This window comes from Acomys russatus, chromosome 3 (genome assembly GCF_903995435.1).
Source record: "Acomys russatus chromosome 3, mAcoRus1.1, whole genome shotgun sequence".
NCBI lineage: Eukaryota > Metazoa > Chordata > Mammalia > Rodentia > Muridae > Acomys > Acomys russatus.
The window spans coordinates 9,395,357-9,416,619 of record NC_067139.1 but is presented as its reverse complement, the minus strand read 5'-3'; the positions used below and the strand labels follow the sequence as shown (position 1 = coordinate 9,416,619).

At 44.0% G+C, this 21,263-nt stretch overlaps 1 protein-coding gene across 1 annotated transcript in view; it reads left to right on the top strand.

Moving 5' to 3' along the window:
- The window catches only part of Carmil1 (capping protein regulator and myosin 1 linker 1), a 259,669-nt gene that overhangs the window by 148,759 nt on the left and 89,647 nt on the right, over positions 1-21,263 (top strand). The window contains exons 12-13 of the mRNA XM_051169309.1: positions 13,186-13,272; positions 19,394-19,497. Of these exons, the coding sequence (XP_051025266.1) occupies positions 13,186-13,272; positions 19,394-19,497 (191 nt within the window). The remainder of the gene's footprint in view (positions 1-13,185; positions 13,273-19,393; positions 19,498-21,263) is intronic.

Sequence of the window (21,263 nt, the reverse complement as noted above, 5' to 3'; positions counted from 1 at the left end):
GCCTTTCATTAAATTTACTGTGCTCTGCCTGTGCTATAAGTAAGCATGGGTAATTATGCCCTACTCCTGGGGCACCCACCGCCTGTCACCCTCCTCTGGGCCAGCTTCTTCCTATCCCTCCCTTAGGCACACAACATCTAGTGCAAGACTTTTCCTTAAATGGAGTTTGACTGACTCTAACTTCCTTCTGTTATTTGCTTTTAAAAGCTGTACTTGGAAGCCACGGTGAAGTTTAGAGAGGGCTCTATTGTGTGAGTGTGAATCTGTGCTCAGCAAACATGTTTTGTGTCCCTCCGGCTTCAGACCTCAAAAGATGCACCTTTGTGTGCGTTCTCACATCCACCCTCATCAACCGTGTCTGCTATAGATACTGTTGTCATGGACTGTTGTGAGCATTCCCCGCCTCCCCCCCCCCCACCTCCCCCTGCTTGCTCGCCAGATCTTCAGTGTGTTCTGTCCACATTCCCTCCTGTTTGGAGACCTGAAAAGATTTTCATAGATTGAGACTTGCCCACTTCTCCTCCACTCATTGCTGTGTTTGCCACTGCCCTGGATAGCTGTTCCTTCTTGGGGTTGAGCCTTTAGAGACAATTTTCATTGTCCTTTTCTTTTAGGAGTTGGGGGGGGGGGGAGGTGTGAGGCTTCAAATTTAGAGCAAGCCTCCTGTCTCTGCCTCCTGGGTGCTAGGATCATGACCTTACCTCCATGCCACACAGGCTTTTGATTGACTCTTTTTATTCAGGCTAATTATCAAAATAGACTTGGTAGCTTTTTAAATCATAGGTAGAAATATCCTAGGATTTCCTAGCTGTGTGTAAAATGTTGAAACTTCAATCTATAAAGTAGTCATTTTTGTTTTTTTTTTTTGTTTGTTTTTTTCCTTTCTTTTCCTGTTTATTTCATTTTGAGGCAGGGTCTCATGTAACTTAGGCTGTCTCTTATTTACCTCCTGACTGCTGCAATTGTAGGTGTGTGCATGGCAGCCATTCTGAGTTTTTAGATCGAAAGATGGGCATGGAGTCAGAGAGGAAGTTCTGTGACATAGGAGAGAGACTGGACCATAGAAGATCATTTACAAATCTGAGGCAAATAGCTTCTCAATGTGTTAGTAGTCAAGAATTCTGAGGCCTTTAAGCACCAAATGGAATCTGATTTTGCCCCTGTGCCACCCACCCTGAGACCTACTTGGCAGCACTTGGACAGAAAGTTTGGCTGCTGGCTTTGTGACGTGAATGTTGATATAGCAAACCCTGGCTATTTACAGCATGTACTGCTTGTCATACCAGAGTCTGAAGGACGGGTCCGCAGCCTTCAGATTATCATGGGCTTGTGGAGAGAAAACATAAAATGTGATTTAGTGAGCAGAGGGAGATGTGTCTGGGTGAAACTTATCAGATGCTGTTGTACAGACATGGCAGCTGTCGCCTTCATCATAGCAGCTGTGACTACTGAAGAGACTCTCCAAGATGAGGAAGACGAATTGAAGTGGAGGGTGGAGCATCTCTGATAGGTCAAAAGCAGGGGGGCCCAGTATGGCTCTTTTTTCTATGGGTTGTGAAATGAGGTACTGCAGTGAGGGCAGTTGCATGGCCCTTGCTGTGGGGGAGTAAGGCCTGGAACTAAGTCTGAACCATCAGAATGAGCAGGGTAGAGGTGTACCAGCGTGCCAGTCTTCTCTGTGGTATAAAGCGCCCTGCCTGCTTGGTTAGCGGACCCTACTGTGTGAGTGTGGAGATGCCCTGAGAAGCGCTGAAGGTCTAAAGCGAACATGGCAGTCTCTGGAGTGACAGCCAGCTCCTGTGGAGTGGTGTGGCTGTTTCTTCATGTATTGAGAAACTCCTCTGAGGCAGAGTTGGCTGTCCAGAGGAAGCTTATTTGTAGGAGGGAAGAATTACAGTGGGAAGAGGATATACCTCCAGCACTTCCCCTCCACGTTGGGTTCTGATTTGATGGGTAAATTCAATAAGAGAGACTTGCCATGTTTTATGGCTATGGGGCTGAAAAGGAGAAAAGGACAGACTTGATGAGCTCCTTCTGGGATCCATGAATATAGAACTCATGAGAGAAGTTGGATAGTGGAGAGGGAGGGAGGGAGTAGGAAGTAAGGGATGACACTTCTCAGAGAAAGAGAAAGGCTATGGTTCAAATGCGTCAGGGGAGCCTAACAGCGGCCTAGTGTGAGACACTGGTAATCAAGAAATACTTACTGGCCGAACTGCTTAATTTGGGAAAAACTTTTAAACAGGAACGAAACTCTCATGAGGCTGCGGGATATGAGATTGATGGTGTCAGTCTAAGCGCAGGAGAAGCAGAGAGAATTGAATAACATCACCACAGAGTCCTCCCAGAAACAAAGACTGCATAACCCAAGGGGGAATCCCTGCTGATGGACTGGCTCATAGGAGCTGTGGACATCACCACAGAGGTCCCAGGGACATCACAGACTGTAGGAGAATGAAGAGGGACAGCCAACACTGAGGAAATTGGGCACGAGGGAGGCAGTGTTTGATGGCCAGTGTGTAGATCTGGATAGGACTATGTTCACCAGAGAAAGAGGGTAACGCATGAAGGAGAGCGAGGCAGAGGTGGAGCCCTGGTGACAATGCTGAGCCCTATGGTGGGCATTGCATTATCTCTCTGAGGTAGGAGTAGCTTTGGCCGACTTAAGTAAACTGGCATGTGGACCAGGTCCATTGGCAACCCGAGAGCCAGTGAGAGAGCAGAAAGCCAAGCAGAGGGGCCTCTCCTAGTCACTTGGAGGCAAATGTGAGCCAGAAGCCATAGAGACAAAATGGGTAGGCGATCAGATGTGCTTTTGGGGAAATCTTTGTAAAGCCTGAAGGCGTGACCAGCACCTAACCACTGCGGCTAAAGAAACAGAGAACAGAGAGGCACAGGCGATTGCCACTGCATCCCCCGGTGTAGAGGGAGGAGATCTCTAGGGGTGGGATCTCCCCACCCTCCTGCTTCCCAAGTGCTGGAATTAAAGGTGGGTGTCAGTGTTGGACTCTAGAGTCCAATTTGGGAAGGGGGTCGCCGTGAGAGACCACTCAAGTCACACAGGCTGGAGGTATAGGTAAAATTTATTACTGACACATCAGAAGTCCCAGTTGTTGATGTGTCAGGGTCCCTCAGCACTCGGGAGGTGAAGGACCCCGAGTAGCTGTTACAGGCTAGTTTTAAAGACTAAAACCGCAAAGCAGGTGGGGTTGCTTATCAAGTTAGACCATATGGACATTAGGACATCTGGCATTGGGAAGCTCCTTGTGGGGGCTTGGGTGTGGGTCTCTAGAGCGGTTACTGAAAGCCGTATGGGGACATCTGATATATGGAAACTTACATGTAACTATCCTGGGAACTAGGGTGGAACTTTTGAAGTTAGCATTAACGAGAACTGGGAGAGGTGAGCAAGGCTGGACAAGCGAACAAGCATCTTGTATTTTATAATTTTACAGTTTCTCATCAGCACCGCCCAGCCGAATTGTGAATTTATTGTTTTCAAACTACTTAGGATGCAGGACAGGTGTAGGAACCAGGTGTGCTGTGGTTCCTGGTGGCGCAGGGAACAACAGAGGCAAAGAAAGCCAGGGGAGGTTGTGAGGAGACATAGTACATAGGGGAGTAAGAACAGCCCATTGCTGTACGTCCAGGAAACCCTAGTCTTTCCGACTTTGCTCAATGATAGATACAGCCTAGTGAAGATGCAGTGCAGATATCCCTGCTCATAGGATGAGGGTGAGGAAACTGCTGTCTTTGTGTGTCTGGGACAATGGTGGGAGAGACCACGTGTGCAGACGCTCCCCTGTGATTTCCTGCCTCACTGTTGGTCAGTGGATGAGCGTCTGCGCTTGGTGGGTTTGGAATCTGGTTCTACAGGTTTCCTTTGGAAGTAGAATTAAGCAGCTCTGTGCTGTTTGAACAAGTTAGTTTGTTCTAGCGTGTATCAAAGGATTTTCTTATATTCTCACTTTAATGTTTCAAATGTCAAACTTCTTTGTGGCAGATGTAAAATAGTGTTTTTCCTTGGTTGATCATTTTAAGCACATTTAATATCTTTATTGTAAAATACAGTAAAGTGATATTTGTTTTAAATGTCATAGGTTTGGATTTTAGAACCTGTAAAAGTTGTGTATGTTGACTCCATTCCCCTCCACCCGCCAATACCCCTTTATTTTCAAATTCTTTCTTAACTCTGTTTTCCCCTTCTCCTCTTTCCCCCTCAGAAGCTCTGTCTTCTGACTTTTTACCTCTTCTTCCTTCCCTGCTCTGTTGCCCTGTTTCCCCTGCTGCCCTGTGTTCCCTGTAGTCCTATAACCTGTTGCCCTCTTTCTCTTAGCTCTGTTGTCCCTAGAGCCTTATAGTCCTGTAGTCCTGTGACTCTACTGCCCTGTGTATACCCTCCTTACCTTGTAGCCCTGTTTTCCTGCACACAGCCCGTGTTGCCCTTTCCCCTGTAGCCCAGGCTTTCCTCGAACTCACTACATGGTCCACTCTGGTTGGTACCCAACTTATGATGCTCCTCTTGCATCGCTCCTTTGAGTGCTTAGATGACAGGTGTGCGCCACCACACCTGGCTTTCTTTTATTTGAAAAAATAGAAAGAGTTCATTGAATTTTACTTGTTTAGTCACTCTTTTTTAGTTTTTCTCTACTTTCCAATAGGAATTGGTAAAAATACTAAAAAATGTGTTTTAAATTTTGTTTTATAAGTATGGGTGTTTTGCCTGCATGTGTGCCTATGCACACCTAGTTCCCATGGAGTCCAGAAAGGGCGTCTCAGTTTGGCTATTTATTCATGCCAATTCAAGCTGCTGGCCTGTGGGGACTCCCTTTGTAAACTTTGTATATTTTGTAAGCTTTGTAACTCTCAAGGCAGGAAAGTGGCCTGCAGCCACCTGAGGAGCTCACCCAAGACCTCTCTGTCATAACAGCTTCCAGCCTCTGTAACTGTCAAGAAGGTCATCTCCAGCCCCTCAATAGGACCCTTCCCAGATTATGCTAATTTTAGGTGAAAATTCTAAACAAAAAGCCACCAATCCCTGAGCTCCAGATAGAAGCCTACCAATCCCTGAGCAGGAAACCCCACCAACCCCTGAACTCCTCTAGCTCAGGACTCAAAATCTCACTAATCCTCACCATGTGGAAAACTCTGCTCTAGAGAGCTCCATCCCCTAAAAGATCCTTTATTAAGGCTGTGGCTGCTTAGTTCCCTGCTGTCTTCTCCCAGGAGTAGGGGCAGCCAACTCTAGTTTCGTTCGTCTACACTCTGTACCCTCCCAATAAATCTCTTATGTGAGATTTGCTGTCTGGTGTGACTCTTTCATCAGAAAAAGTCATGAAGCTATGAAGTGAAGTAGTGGAGCCAGCCTCCCTGGGAGCTGCACAAGCCTCTGCTGAGGAGGCTTCCTCTCAGAACGGTGTGGAACTCTTTGATTCCTGGGCTCTCATGTCCCAGGATGCCCTTCCATGAGGACACTGTCCCACCTCAGAGTTGTATGGTTCCTGAGCTTCTGAGTCCCAGGGACACCTTCCCATCCGAGCAGGAACACCAACATCTGATCCCTTTGAACTGGAGTTATAACCAGCTGTGTGCTAGGAATGAAATTTGGTCCTCTGGGAGAGCAGCTAGTGCTCTTAAGCATCTCAAGCCATCTCTTCTTCACTATAAAACCTAAAATATGTAATACCATGTGATTCGATATCTTTAGTGTTCTTTCTGTGTATCTGTGTTCTGTTTTGCTGTTGGAGATGAAAGTGCTCTGAAATCCATGCCCATCACCCTGGCAGGTCTCCAAGTGGCGGGACCATCGTGTTTTCAGGAAGCGCCCGATATACTTCCTGAAAGCCACGAACCAGGACTTGGCATTTCTCTGCTAGAGCTCTGCAGGCAGAATTTTGCTAGCTCATTAACATAATGCCTAGATTAGCCAGGGCCTGTTGATCCCATCTCTCACCATGTGAATCTCTGTGGCTAAGGGTGGCCCAATGTTGCAGTTGCATATGGTTTTGTAAGCTTTTAAGGGCACATGTGACTAATGGGATTAAATTTACTATGTCAAACTTAATTTTCCTGTGTATGGAAGTTAATAATGATGGATGGTAAATTAGCATATGAAACATTTTATAATTACTTTTTCATTAGATAAAAAAAATGCTTTTAAGTAAAGGAAGCTAGAACAGTTGCATTTTAAAGGGAAAACTACGTCTACATACTTAAAAAAAAAAAAAAATCCTAGGAAAAGTAACCTGTCTAGTAACATCTCCAGTGGGAACTTTAAGCAGTAAACTTGGCTACAGCTCCCGGCTTTGAGGGTTCTGCTTGATTTTGTTTTGTTCAAATGGTTGAGTTGAATCGTTTTGGCCCAAGGTTTCATCATGCCCCCTGTCCTTTCTGTAAAGATCTTGTTCATTTGTGATCAATTTCTTCTGTTGTTGGTACACCAGCTTCAGCAATCTCAGGGCATCTGTGTTTCCTTCTTCTTCCGGGGACACCTGTATCCTCATACCTGCTGGAACTCTATTTCAGATCCGTGCTAACACCTGGGCTTTTGTGTGCTCGCCTGTAGAGCTCTCCTGGCCAGAGTCTTACCCTTCTCTTCCTCCGGGTACATAGGTGACATTTCTCAGTGTGTGAGGTGTGTCACACACACACACACACACACACACACACACACACACACACTCTCTTCTTTTATCCTCTACTCTCCATTCGCTCACCTTTTCTCTCCTTTCTCATTTATTTATTTATTTATTCATTTATTTATTTATTTTGAAGAAACTGTTTTAATGGATGCCACATTGCACCAAGGAAGGCAGGAGCAGCTTTAACAAGGCCTATCATCAGTATTTGTCTTTTATTCTTAAGTTTTTAAATCATTAAGAGCAACAATTCGTTATAGTTTCCTCCTCTACGATATAAAACTATGCTTTCAAGCCAGGTGTGGTGGTGACTGACTATGATCAAAACACTCAGTAGGTGGGGGTAGGGAGACCAGGAGTTGAAGGAAAGTCTGGCCTACACGAGAAAAATGTTTTTAGTGACAATTTCTCTTATGTAGCCATTATGTTTCTAATCACTTGTCTGAAATCTTTTAAAAATACTTCCATTTTTGCTTTTATTTACTTGCCTTTAACAACTCTCCCTTCAGACCTATTGAAAAATAATTCAGAACTACATAGCAGGACTTTGTTTGCACGTATTTGGACCTGGGAATTTATTATTTATCACTTGTGATGCTTTGGATTTGTCTCTTGTACTCCCAGAGAAAATATTGCTGGGTTACTTATTACTTTGGGAGCACCTTCCTTTTTAAAAATGTGTTTACAGGTATGAGTGAAAAGACATGTGGGTATGCCTGATTGTGTAAAGCGCATAATCCATTTCTGTCTTTGATTTGAGTGTGGCATTCACAGACTAACATGGTGTCAAATGGGTTTCTGACACATACAAATTTGCTAAATGTTAAAAACCTGTCTAAGATCAAAGAAGAAAATTAGAATAAGTGAAATTAACCCAAATGCAGCAAATCTGAGGTTTAGTGGCAACGTTTAGCAGATAAATTTTTGCGCTGATAAGTATTATTTTTAGAGTGATTTGAAGGTATACTATATGGCTTTAAGAATGTAGTGCATTTGCTAAGTAAAAGGCATATAATGGAAAATGAGTGACCAATAGCGGGCAGTATTCACGCCTGCTGATTTAAAAGTGGGAGTCTGGCATTCCTCATTCTTCCAGTCTCACATAAGAAGCTTTGTTTGTTTGTTTGTTGAGAGGTGGTCTCATTAGGCTCTGATTACAGGTGTGTGCCATGACACTTGGTTTCTGTTTTTGAAATAAGTTCTCTCATGTCATAAAGGACATCACAAAAGCCCGTGAAGTCCCAGTTGTGCCACCCTACTTCCCTCACACTCGCAGTGGCCTGGAAGGAGGAAAAAAACGTTGCTCTGGCCTCACAGTTCTGGAGCCTGTTCCACAGTTGATTGACACTTCTCCTCTGGGCCTGTCCTGAGCTCATCCGCTGTGGATGGATCTCATGTCTGAACAAAACTATTAGCATCACTAGTGAGGGATGAAAGATTAAAAAAAAAAAAAATCAGAATTGCTCAATCGCCTTGGGAGATAAGTCTCTAGTGATATAAGCAGCTTCGACAAAACCCCACCCTCAGAGGTCACACAACTCCCAATTGCACTGGCCTAGGCACGAGGTCCATCCAAACTACAGCGACATGTTTATATTGCCATGAGTGTTTGCAAAGCGATATTCCAAAGCACCCACTGCCAAGAGGAAGAAAATAGAGTCTTAGTCATGTGACAACGTACCTGTGGGGTTTTCGTCCCACTCTTGCCCCTTGTCACCTCACACCTCCTGGAAATCATTCCTGCACTCTGACATCTGCTTTGATAGATTAATCCAGTTGCCCATAGGTAGCAGCACTTTACAAATATTGACCTTACATAAGAGGAACTCGCACTTGGCGGCTTTTGTTTCTCTCTGTGGAGAGGATTTTAGAGTATTCAGTTCTTTGGGATGAGCGTGTGGCTCAGTGGGCAGAGCATTGCTCAGCACACACAGGGCCCTGGCTCTAGTCCCCAGCAGTGAAACAGCTGCAGGTGTGTATTCTTGAAGGTGCAGAAGGCTATAGAGATAAATTGCTTCTTCTTACATGACCTCCGTACATGAGCTTTAGCTGTGTCTTTCCTGAGGAGTTGGTCCACGTTTTCTAAAATGACAATTTTTAAGCATAGGGTGGCTTTGCTTTTGCTTGTTTCTGTGTTGTCTGTAAGCCATGTGCTGATAGTCTTTCTTTCATTAACCAGCCTTTATGGGATCTATTAATTCTATTAGATTTTTAAAAGAACTGCCTTTGTTAAATTTATTTTCTTTTTCGCTTTATGTGGCTAATGATTCTATTGTATTTTATGAATGTTAGTATCATAGTTTTTCTTCTACTCAATGTTTTCCACCTTGATTCTCTTGGCATCATTTGTTATGTCATTTATACTGTTTAAGGCTTGGGAATCTGGAGATTTCCCGATTACCGGTACTTTTCTATTTTGCTTCAAAAGTTTTGTCGCACAGTATTAATAACATTTAGAAAACATACAGTGTTTCGGTTAGAGAATATTTCTGTTTAGTCCCTTATTTTTTAAGGAATATCCTACTATTAGGTCACACATTATGACTTAGCGTATGGTCACACTCTTGCATATATGTTCAAAGTGCACTTTGAAGAAAGGATTTCTATCTGTATGTATGTATGCTTGTGTGTAGGAATATGTGGGGTTTTGGTTTGTTTGTTTGTTTCATTTCTGTCAAACTCATTTAATATATTTTGAGAATGCTGTTGGGGTGGTCTGATGTATTTTGATGCTAGTTACTGCTTGCTGTCTGTGTGACCCAACTTATGCTTAATAAAAAGCCATCCCACCTGGGCAGGGCAAAGGAGATAGGTGGGGCTTAGAGAGAGAGAGAGGGAGGAATCCTGGGAAGAAGAAAAGAGAGACTGCCACAAGGAGAAATGAGAGAGACCTGAAGTGAAGAGAGAGGAAGGCCGCCATGGGTTAGATGGAGGAGAAGCACATGGCTGGCGTGGATGGAGAATCTGGCCCAGATGAAGAACATGAGCGAGTATATGGGATTATGGATGGGAGGTAGCTTGATAGAAGTTATTTGAAGCAGATGGCGTGGAATTGAGGCAGGGATCCCATGGCTGCCCCACTGTGGGAGGTGGTTTAGAGGATTGATATCGGCCCTGCCCCAGGTTAACTACGGCTATTTTAAACTGTAACAAGTGTCTGTGAATTGATTGTTTGCTAGCCTGGCCTACTGATAATACATGTAATTTATAACAATAGATGTCTGTCTGTATGTGTGTATGCTTGTGTGTAGGAATTGTGGGAGTTTTTTTTTTTCATTTCTGTCAAACTCATTTAATATATTTTCGGAATGCTGATCAGAGCATGCAGGCTAATTATAGTCTCTTTATTAGTGAAATGTTACTCTCATCTCTGGTAATACTTGGGAACTCTAACTTATTTTATTACAGCTCGCAATATTTGTTAGAGTTTATGATTTTGATATTTTTTCATTCTATTTTGACTTTTAGACACACTGGTGTTGAAGTTACTTTTATATAATTGTGTTTGTTTCTCTTAGTTTCTCTCTTAACCCGGCCATCACACAAATAATAGAGACTCTTTTATGTTTGTTTATAAAGATTTACAACACAATCTTGAGCAGTTTAAGTCTGTTCTTAATCCTCTATGCTATCCTGACTCCATCTTTACCAAAATCCCCATGTTACTTGCTTTTTACTTCTCTCTTTGCTCCAGCTGAATCTTCTTAGTCTCTCCTGTACCTCTGCCTGGGGCTAAATCCCCTGAGTCCTCTTCTAACTCCTCCTCCCCTGGCTGGCAGGAAGTCCAGCCCTATTCCTTCCCCTGCTCAGTGATTGGCTGTAAGCTGATTTATTGGCATACAAGGGGACAATTGGAGAGCAGAGTTTATACAACATTGATAAAAAAGATTCTCAGAACAAGGCTTGCAACCAGATATGGGACATACAGAAGTTATCATTTTAATTACACAATAATCTTATGTCTACACATCTGTCTTGCTATGTCTCCTAGCTTCTGATATTTTCATTCACATAAACCATTTTTTACTTTTGAATGTTTAAAAATTCACATTCTCATGCAATATTTAAAATTAATTTTTAAAAATTAAAACATAATTATATCACTTCCCCTCTTCCCTGTCTTTCTTCTAGCCCATTTCATGTCATTTTTCACCAATTTCTCCTATGTCCCTACCCAGTTGTGTGCCCATTTTTATTACTGTTATCTCTTACATATACATGCATAACTATACATTTATAAAATGCAGAAATATATACATTTATAAAATTTATCTATAAATATATAAAATATATAAACCTACTGAGTCTACTTAGTGTAGTTTGTGTGCTATCAGAGTTGGCTGCTTTGAATTGAACAACCAGTTAAGGGACCCATCCTTTGACAAGGGTCATTCTTCTCCAAGGAGCTCTTTCAATAGTCATTAGCTGCCTATAGTTTTTTTGTCTAGCTCTAGGATCTCATGAGATTCCCCCCTTCTCATTAGACTGTCTCTTGACATCACTGTTGTTCAGGTTTGTTTAGGCAGCTGTATTGAGGTGTCATGGGTGGGTCCTTTCTAGAGACACAGTCTTTCAGCACACCTTCTGGTCCTCTGGCTCTTTCAGTCTGTTCTGATCCCTCTTCTGTAATGCTCCTTGAGCCTTAGGTGCAGTTGTGTTGCATTGTGACCTGTTGTAGTTTCCTGTCAGGATGTGTGTTTGCTGTCAAGAGAAGCTTTGAGGATGGATGAGAGCTACATTTACCTGTTGGTATAATAATGAGCTTTAGGATGCAGCTGGGAAATGTGGTGATCTATTAAAGTGTCAGCAGTAGGTTGTCCTTTAAAATTCATGACCTCACTAGCCCCAGTTGGTCGGCAAGGTTTCTAGTACCAGGCACAAATTGCCCCCATTCAGTGGGCTGTAAGTCCAATTAGACAGCTGCTGGGTACTGCCAAGGTGAGGGCCACCATTGCTCCAATTAGATAGCTGCTGGGTACTGCCGAAGTGAGGGCCACCATTGCTCCTTTAGGGGTATCTCGCCATGCTGGGCATCACTAAGAGTTCGTAGATGTTACAGTTGGATAAAACAGACCACTGGTTGCTTCCCTCCCTTTGCAAGTTAGGATTTTTCAGGTTAGATCTAGTTTGAATCTTCTAGTTCTGTTCCTGAAAGGTCTTTGGTCAATGGGGACTTTTCTTTAACTTCTGAGTCATAGCCAAGGGCCACAGCAATAGCTTAGCACTTGGCCTAACCTGACCGACCACTCAAGTGGAGGTTTCTCATGTCTGGCACTGAGGTTTTTCTTAGATAGTCTGCAATTCTTGTGGGGAGTATAGTTCGCCTGCAGCCCGAGGCTGCTTCAAGGACGCCAGAAAGGGAGTATGTTTATCTTTTCCATGTTTCCATTCAGAAGGACACTTAGCTCCCTGTAGCTCCTGAGTGAATAGGCTGGCCTCCTACACCTAATGTGAATGTTAGAAGAGACCTGATTTTAAATATGGGAAATTCTACGTGTTGTCCTCCACTACGAACCCCAAGGAGGTTGTTAACCATCAGCTGATTAAGTACAGGAACTCATCTGGAAAGCTGTTACGTGAGGAGTTAAAAATTACCCTTTTCGTGACAATAATAAAATAGCATCTGTTCATCCCAAAGAGAGAGAAACTCAATAAGACACGGGGAAGACTCTGTATATCCCTCCCAGGAGAAGTTGTGTTTTATTTAGCTATTGAGAGAGACACAGAGACAGACAGACAGACAGACAGACAGACAGACAGACAGATGTTCTTTACACCTGCTTGGATTTAAGGCATCGTCCCTTAGTTTAGGAGAACTTGTTTAGTTCGCTATAATTTCATCTCTGACAACATGTCCAGGTGGTAACAGTTCACTTGCAACCTAAAGTCACTTGAAGGACCTTGGGAGGGGCACATGTTTATCTGTTCATTATTTTATGTTTATACGTGTGCATCTTCATGCGGCCGCACATATGAATGCATGCGCCTATGTGCATATGTGTGTGCCTGTGGTCACACACATGTGACCAGAAGTCAGTCTCCAGTGTTATCAGGACACTGTCTGCTGTGTTTCTTTGAGGTTTGGAGCTCATGCTCTTATCTGAAACTCGCCTGCCTGGTGAGACTGGTCAGCGAGCCTCAGGAATCTACCTGTCTCTGCCTCTTCAGTGACAGGCTGAGAGGCGTGTGTCACCCTGCCTGGCTTTCCTTAAATGTAGCTTATGGGGCTTGGACGCGGGCCCCTGCACGTGCATATTAAGCACGTACTGAGTCAGTTCACTAGTCGTGGATTTACTGTGAACAGCGTTATGACAGGAAGGATGTAAGAATCAAGTTTTAGATGCTGTACGTAAGCATTAGGATCTGAGGCTTCTCCTGCCTGGTGGGCAGCACAGAACGTGTGGCGGAGAATGGCTGCAAAAGAAGCTCTGACTTCAGGCAGAAAAGTACAACCACTTTTCCTGAAATCATACTTAATTTTTACACGTTGTAAAATAGCATGTTTCTGAGCACTTGAAAATTCTAATCATCTGTTTTTCTTTTTCAGGTGTGTCCTCCTTGAGTATTCAATTTGCCAAACTCCCAAAGGGATTGAAGCATTTGAACCTGTCTAAAACCTCACTGTCACCTAAAGGTACAGCATATGTGGTTTTATTCATATTGGGTCTCTGAGTGTTGTGCCTGTTGCATTTGAACAGGTATTACTCTGCTACGTAGTTGGTTAAAATATATAAATTACATCATGCTAGCAGTTTGAAGGTAAAGATATTGTGTGATTCAAATCTGATAATCTAAATTTAAATGACTTCCTTGCAGAAAAAGAATTTTTAAATATACACGTAGTCCTAATTTTTTAAGGCTTTGAGTCACTGAGCGCTCACTGGCCAGCTGCCTCCAGCCTTGTAACTCAGGCTCCTGGAGGCGCCTGTTCATGTCTTTCTTGGTTCATCCTCAGGCAAAAGATGCTGACTCTCCCAGCTGTCAGAGTGAATGCCGACTTCACACAGAGGCACTGGGGCTTGCTCCTGACTCACCACCATAGGCCCCCAATTCTAGTCTTGGTTCCCAGAAATTATTTTTTCTAAGGTCTGTTCCTGATCCCCACCCCCACCCCCACCATTTATCTAGTCACTCATCAAACCCCATGCCTTGTGTTGCTCTGCCCAGCAGTGGCTCAGGACAGCGCTAGAGAAACCCCACACCCACCATCTCTTCATCTGTCTCCATTTGCTTGGTGCCTGAACATCCTTCCATCTCCAGATATTGACAGAGCGCCAGTGGAGGTGACACAGCCTTCACCTCCATGGTGGTCTCTGCTTAGGGAATCTTCCCACTTCTTTAGACCACTGGAGTCACTTTACACTTAGGACATTGCTGTCTCAGTTCTGTGTCCTTCCTATAGAATGGCTTCCCTTGGGCCCATGCTGCTCTTGTGTCTGAACCTTCAGTTCCTGGCACCATACCTGCGCCATTGTGGGCTTCAGTGAGGCTTCTAGAATTGAGAAACCTGTGACTGAAGCCTGCCTTTCTTTCCCGCTTCTTGGGAAGTGCTGCCCTCATCTCTGTTCCTTGATTGACTTGCTTGTGAGACAGAAATGAATTGCCACTTTGTCCTAGTAGTGGAATTCAATGAGTTAAACATGGGACAGCTTCAGGCACTTTAATAAGGAAGGTAGTGACCACCAGTACCTTCCATGGTCACTATCGCCATACTATTACTGTCACACTCAGCATCACCATTGTTATCTCTGTTGATATCACTGTCACTTTCATTGTCACCATCATCATTGTTATCCTGCTGTCACCCTCACTGCCACTGCCACCATCAGTCACTATCATATCATTGTCACACTAACTGTTGATAACACCGTCACTCTCACTGTCACCACCGCTATTCCTATCAGTGCCATCTTCACCGTCACCACCCCTCACTCTTACCATAACCATCACCACACACACTGTCAGCATCACTACCAGTGTGACTGTTCACTGCCACTCACATTCCCCACTTGCTCCTTCCCATGCGTCACTGCAGATCTCTGTGTTCACACCCTGTGTAGTTTGGCTTTGGCGTGTCTGGCTGGAAGCAGCATTGCTCACTCAGTGCTATGCTTGACTCCAGCCCTGACTCACACTGTCACCACTGGCCATGCTTCGGTTAAATGCTGCAGAGCTGGATGGTGGTCCATCCAGTCACACGTTATTCTGATTGTAGGATTATACTAGGAGTGTGTGGAAATTAAAATTGATTCATGGGTCTCACCATCTCAAGTGCACATGTTCACTTACATGTCACCAACACACTAATACATACGTGTCAACTGCTAGTGGGGAATTTCCCCAGGCCATCATTTGCTGATCTGGTGCCAGAAACCATAGGCAGGTTCTAAGCTAAGATTCACTTCTCATTATTTCTCTTATTCCGGGAAAGTGATTCTCAGAAGAGCCCTTTTCTTATGATTACCAATTCATTAGCATATTTCTGATGAAGAATTCAAAGGTACTGATAGGTTAAGTAAGCAAGCAAAAATTACTTTTCATGCCGCCACTCTTTGGGCCCAGCCTTCCTGCTGTGTTCGGACTGTCCGTACATGCCTGCAGAACCACACACACGCTGTGCTGTGATTGGTGTTTCACAAGCTGTTGTCACTCGGTGCACTGTGATTGTTGGTGTTGCTAAGCCCTCACTTTCAGAGTCCACAAGATGACCCAGCCCATGGGATGACACTCTGTAATTTATTTAAATAACCTACCACACACATAACTTTAAGTTCTTACAGCAATGCCAGTGTTGCTGATGTGAGCCTGGCCACTAACTTTGCTTATTTCTTGGATTTCTTTTAGGATGAATCTCCTTAAGTAGAATTACTAGCTCAAAGAGTATGTGCGTATTTTAGGGCTCTCATATTGATTGCCACCTTCCCCTAGGATTTTGTATAAATCTGCTTATATTCTCACCACCACTGAATATTATTTTCCCTTTTCTTTTCTTTTTCTCCCTGCCCACCCCACTTCTTCTTTCATGTAGCACAATTTGCCTTGAACTTCCTTCTTCTGTAGCTCAGGCTGGCTTCTAATTCTTGGCAATCCTCCTTCCTCAGCTTCCCAAGTGCAACATAGGGTTATAGTCATGAGCCATGTGCACTTCGGCCTTTTTGTTCTCTCCAGCAAGCAATAGTTTGATGTTCTTTTCTCTAATTGCACTGCTTGCTTCTCCACTTGCCTAATGTTGCAGCCTTTAAGACAGTTTCTCCTGTGTTTTTTGTTGCTACTTTATAACTGTAACTTTGCTGCTGTTGTGAATTGTAACATAAATGTCTTTGTTGTTTGAAGGTCTTTTAGGGATCACAACCCACAGATCAAGAACCACCGGCTTAGGCCATTTCCCCCACTTTTCTGTAGACCTTTGTGTATCTCTTGGAATATTGGTACTTGGCATTCGGAATTAGTTTTCTATTTAGGATATTACTCTTTCTTTGTTAATGTATGTGTCTTCTCCACACATACTAATATGCAAATGTGTCCCTTTATTTGTTAATTATGGTAAAACAAATAGAGGGGCACAGTGACAGGGACAGGCTTTGCTTGTCCTCACAGTGGAGTGGGAATAGGGTAAAGGCAGAGCAGGCTTCTCTGGTGTCCTTGGGTGAGGACAGCCCACTCTGCCTGAGCCTGTTACCCCTGATGTTCCCCTCCCCTACTTGTCTCTTTCATATCATGCAAGAGTCCTTTTCAAATAGTGTTTGATAAAATAGGATCCATAGAATTTTAAATTGTCCTTTTGAGGTATGTATCAAATTGTTCAATTTGAAAAATGCTGTTTTCTTAAAGGCACATTTGTAGGTTCTGAAAGGCTTAGAGTTTTGAAATATTTTAGTTCCTAGAAAACATGTATATTCATAGATCCGTAATGGAAGACAGATTTAAAAAAAGTTCCCCCTGGCTCCCACCACACACACTCACTCACCTCAGACACTCGATGCCTGATGGCTTTCTGGACTCTGGCTTCCTGCTGGCTGGCAGATTATGTCAAGCAGGACCATCTGGTGCCACCTCTTCCAGCTGTAAACTCTCCAATCATGAATACCAAGCGTGGTCCGAATCCCACGATAACCAGAGCTGAGAATGGCATGCCAGTGTGTGGTGCATCTGTGTTGTACGCCCTGCGTTTCTCTGGTGGTGTAGCTGTGTAACTTCCTGCCACTTGTGAGCTTATTAACACAGGCTCATGTGAACACGGGCTTTGGGGTGGAGGGGAAACTTCTGCTTCAGGAGCGAGAAGCTGGCTTGGTAACAGGGTTTCTCTGGAGTCTACTCAGAGGCTGGCTACTTGCCAAGGGCCTCTTTGCTGTCGGGATTAATTTGGCCTTCACACTGGAATTTATTTACTGGGTTTTACAATACTTCACTTAAATACATGGGTTAATAAATAATTTTCTTAATAAGAGCCTGGTATTGTCCAAACATTTTAGGCTCAGCCATTCCTAGGAGCTGGGGAGATGACTGGGGAGAAAGCAAAGTACTTTCCTTCTAAGTGTGAGATCCTGAGTTTGATTTTCAGAAACCACATGAAAAACATAACAAACAAAAGCAAACCATCAAGCCCGGGGGCAGAGACTTATCCTCCAGCACTGAGGAGGTAGAGGAGATGGGTGAATCTGGGACTCAGTAGCTGGTCAGCTTAACCTAACTGGTGGGCCAGAGCAGTGAGGCAACCTGTCTCAACCAACAAGGTGGACTTCTCCTGAGGTTGACCTATTACCTCCAGGTGAACACTTGTACACCCCGTCCCCGTGACACACATATCCACATGAACATACACACACAGTTAAAGAGGAATATAGATGGCAGGATAAAAGAAAGATGTTGGTCACTTATAAATTCATATAGACACTCTCTCTCTCTTTTTCTCTGTCTCTCTCTCTCATGTGTGTGTGTGTGTGTGTGTGTGTGTCTGTGTCTGTAACAGAGGGCTGCTTTGGGATGTTAACATTGCCTCTAGGCCCCTGGAAGGTCTGGTTGTGAAGCAGTGAATCCCACATCCTTGCATCAGATGCTCTTGATCATTGTATGGCTGGTGGTAGTTGCCTCGCTGGATCTTGAGCATGGATGTCCCTCAGGGTCTGTGGGACAGTAGAGACTGGTTTCAGCTTTGTCTCTTCCTCCACGTGCCCAGTCACTTACATAAAGTGGCATAGCCCTGGCATACAACCCACACGTCTCTAGGTTACTTATAATACCTGACACAATATTAATCTGTGTGAATAGCTACTGCCTTAGTTTGCACTCTATTGCTATGATAAAGCACTAATCAAAACCAACTTAGACAGGAAAAGGTTTACTTAGCTTATAGGTTACTCAGGGGAAGCCAGGACTGGAACTCAGGGCAGGAATCTGGAGGCAGGAACTGGAGCAGAGACCACGGAGTGTTGCTTATTCACTCTCTCCTAATGGCCTGCTCAGTCTGCTTTCTTATAAGTCCCAGGGCCACCTGCTGTTGGATGGCACCACTCCCAGTGAGCTGGATCCTCCCACATCAATCATTAACCAAGAATATGCCCCACAGATTTAACTATAGGAACTCTGATGTGGGTATTTTCTTAATTGAGATTCCCTCTTCTCTGATGGCTTTGGCTTGTGTCAGGTTGACAAAAAACTTCCCTGCGCATATGCATACATACGTGTGTGTGTGTGTGTGTGTGTGTGTGTGTGTGTGTGTGTGTGTGTGTGTGTGTAATCACATGGGAGATACTGACCAAGAAAAAAATCTGCACATGCTCAGTATATATTCCTTCTTTGCTTTTGGGTTTTTGAGATGGGTCTCAGTATAGTTCAGGCTAGCCTCGAATTTGCAGTGGCTTTTTTTGTTTTTAAAAGACAATCTCATACAGCTTGGGCTTGCCTCAAACAATGTAGATCAGGTTGCCTTTTAAAGCCTTGGCATTCCTCTGCTTCCCTAGTGCTGGATGTCAGATATAAACTATAACTTTAAAACAAAAATGGAATATTTCTGTGATGGTTGGGTGAACCCATAGATGCAGAGTCCACAGGGGTGAAATCCCCCTGTGTCAGTCTGTCTGTGTCTGCCATTGAGCTAGCCTGTAGATTGGCAGGTGATATCTTTGCGTTTCAAATACCTCTGCCTAGCATACATTTGGAAAGAATATTGGAAAAAGTCTCTCTCACTCTCTCTCTCTCTTTCCATATATATATAATATATTATATATATCCATATATATTATACATTGTTATTTCTATGTATTTTAATATATAATATATGATATATTACAAATAGATCTATTATAATTTATATATTATATAACATATATAAATATATCTATTTACTTATAGATAAGTATATGTGTATATATAAATATACTTAAATAGAAGAATATATTCCTCTATGAAGTTCCCAGTACATATACAGCCCAAATGCATGTGTAACATTTAAATACTATTCACTAGTTAAGAATCATCTCGTAGGATCAAATGTAGGCTCAAAGTCATCAGCTAGGTGGCTTCCATCACTCTAGGACTTGAAAGGAAAACACTTTCTGTTCTTGGATAAATTGGGAGACTGAGCTTCCAGCTGTCTGTGCAGTCCGCCTTCTCAGAGGGATTGCCCTCCACGGACAGAGCTCTGGCCCCTCAGGCCTGATAGTTTGATTTGACCTTAGGGCTGTTTGTGGGAACTTGGGAGCCTCATTTTGTTTCTTGGAGTGGGCACTGAGCTTGGCTGGTCTCTCTTGTTGCAGGGGTGAGCAGCCTTTGTCAGGCCCTCAGTGCCAACCCTCTGACTGTCTCTACCCTCACCCACCTGGACCTCTCAGGGAATGCCCTCCGTGGAGATGACCTCTCGGTAAGTTTTCCATTCATTCAGGCCCCAGAGGGGCCATTTTCTGAAGCCTGTCAACATGTTTAACCCTGTTGTCACAGCCTGTTCCTCTACCTTGCTCATAATCACCACACTTTAAAATCAGGTTAAAAGCTTGTGAAGTGAAACTCCAGAGCCTGCCTTAATTGAATGTAGCCTGTCATCATAATTACGTTGTTTTTTCATTTAGTCATGCCGCTGAGGTTCAAATCCTTCTTGGAAATTCGATTTCATCATTTAAAAGTGTTGTTGGGATCCGAGCTCTGTTTGTTTGTTTTGAGAGAAGGTGTCTACCTAGATAGAGCTCACTATGTAGTCAGCCAGGCTCGCTTCTAGCTCACAGTGATTGTCCTAACTCACTCAATCCCTCCAGTGCTGGAATTGAGGGTACAAACCAGGTGCCTAGCTTTTGTTTGTTTGTTTAGGTGGCTATTAAAAGGGGCCATGAAGAGACACCCGCCCCCCGCCCCAGTCACAGACTGCTCCATAAATAAGATAAAAATAAGCAGGAGCTACTCATTAGAGTTTGGTTGTGAAGGGCAAAATAAGTAAATAAAAGAAAAAAATGCCCCTCAAGTCTTACAAGATATCTTATCACTTGGATAGTTCTGTGCATGTTTGACAGAGCTTGCTGTTGTGGAGAGTTGGTAATGAGCTCATTGCATGGTGAATGATCCCTTGTCCTCACAATGCTACAGTTTAGGGCAAATCTCCCTTTGGCAACAGGGCATGCAGATAGTGGGCATTTGAAAGGGGCCTTCATTTGTATGCTTCTGTCTTAGGGTTTCTGTTGCTGTGGAGGGACACCAGGACCATGGTAACTCTTAGAAAGGAAAACATTTAATTGGGGCTGGCTTACAGTTTCAGAGGTTTAGTCCACTGTCAGCGTGGTGGGAAGCATGGTGACATGCAGGCAGACATGTGCTGGAGAAGGAGCTGAGAGTTCTACATCTGGATCTGCAGGCAGCAGGAAGGAGACTGTGTGCCACATTGGAAGCCTCAGAGCCTGCCCCCACAGTGACACACTTCCTCCAACAAGGCCACACCTCCTAATCGTGCCACTCCCTGTGGCCGAGCATGCAAACACATGAGTCCATGGGGATCAATCCCAGTCAACCCACCACAACTACCAATCCACAGAGATGAGAAACACTGGAGTTTATTATCATTTCTTTTGTTTCACTACCTATAAGGCTGGGTAAATGAAAGTTGTGTGTGTGTGTGTGTGTGTGTGTGTGTGCGTGCGTGTGCGCGTGCGTGTGTGTGTGTGTGTGTGTGTGTGTGTGTATTTAATTTGACCAAATCCCACCCCCTTTCCCATTTGAAGTCATTTGAACAGAGCTTCTTTCCTGCTGTCTCCTGACTTTCCAGTTTTCATGTCTGGGGTCCACTTCACTGATAATCCTTAAACCTACTTCCTCCCAAGACAGAACAAGGAGCTCCATGGGAAAAACCACAGCCTTCGTGGTGGCACAGGTGGAGGGCTAGAGCGAAGCGTGAATGAGGGGGAATGCTGGGTGTGGCAGTACATTCCTAGTACTCAGGAGGCCGAGACAGGATTGCAAAGAGCTTTAGTTCTAGGCTAGCCTGGGCTACAAAATGAGTTCTAGGCCAGCCTGGGTTACAGAGTAAGGCCCAGTCTCAAAAAAATAAAATGGGGGCTGGAGAGATGGCTCAGTGTTTAACTGAGCACCCACATGGCAGCTCACAACCACCTATAACACTAGTTCCAGGGCTTCTGATGCCCTCTT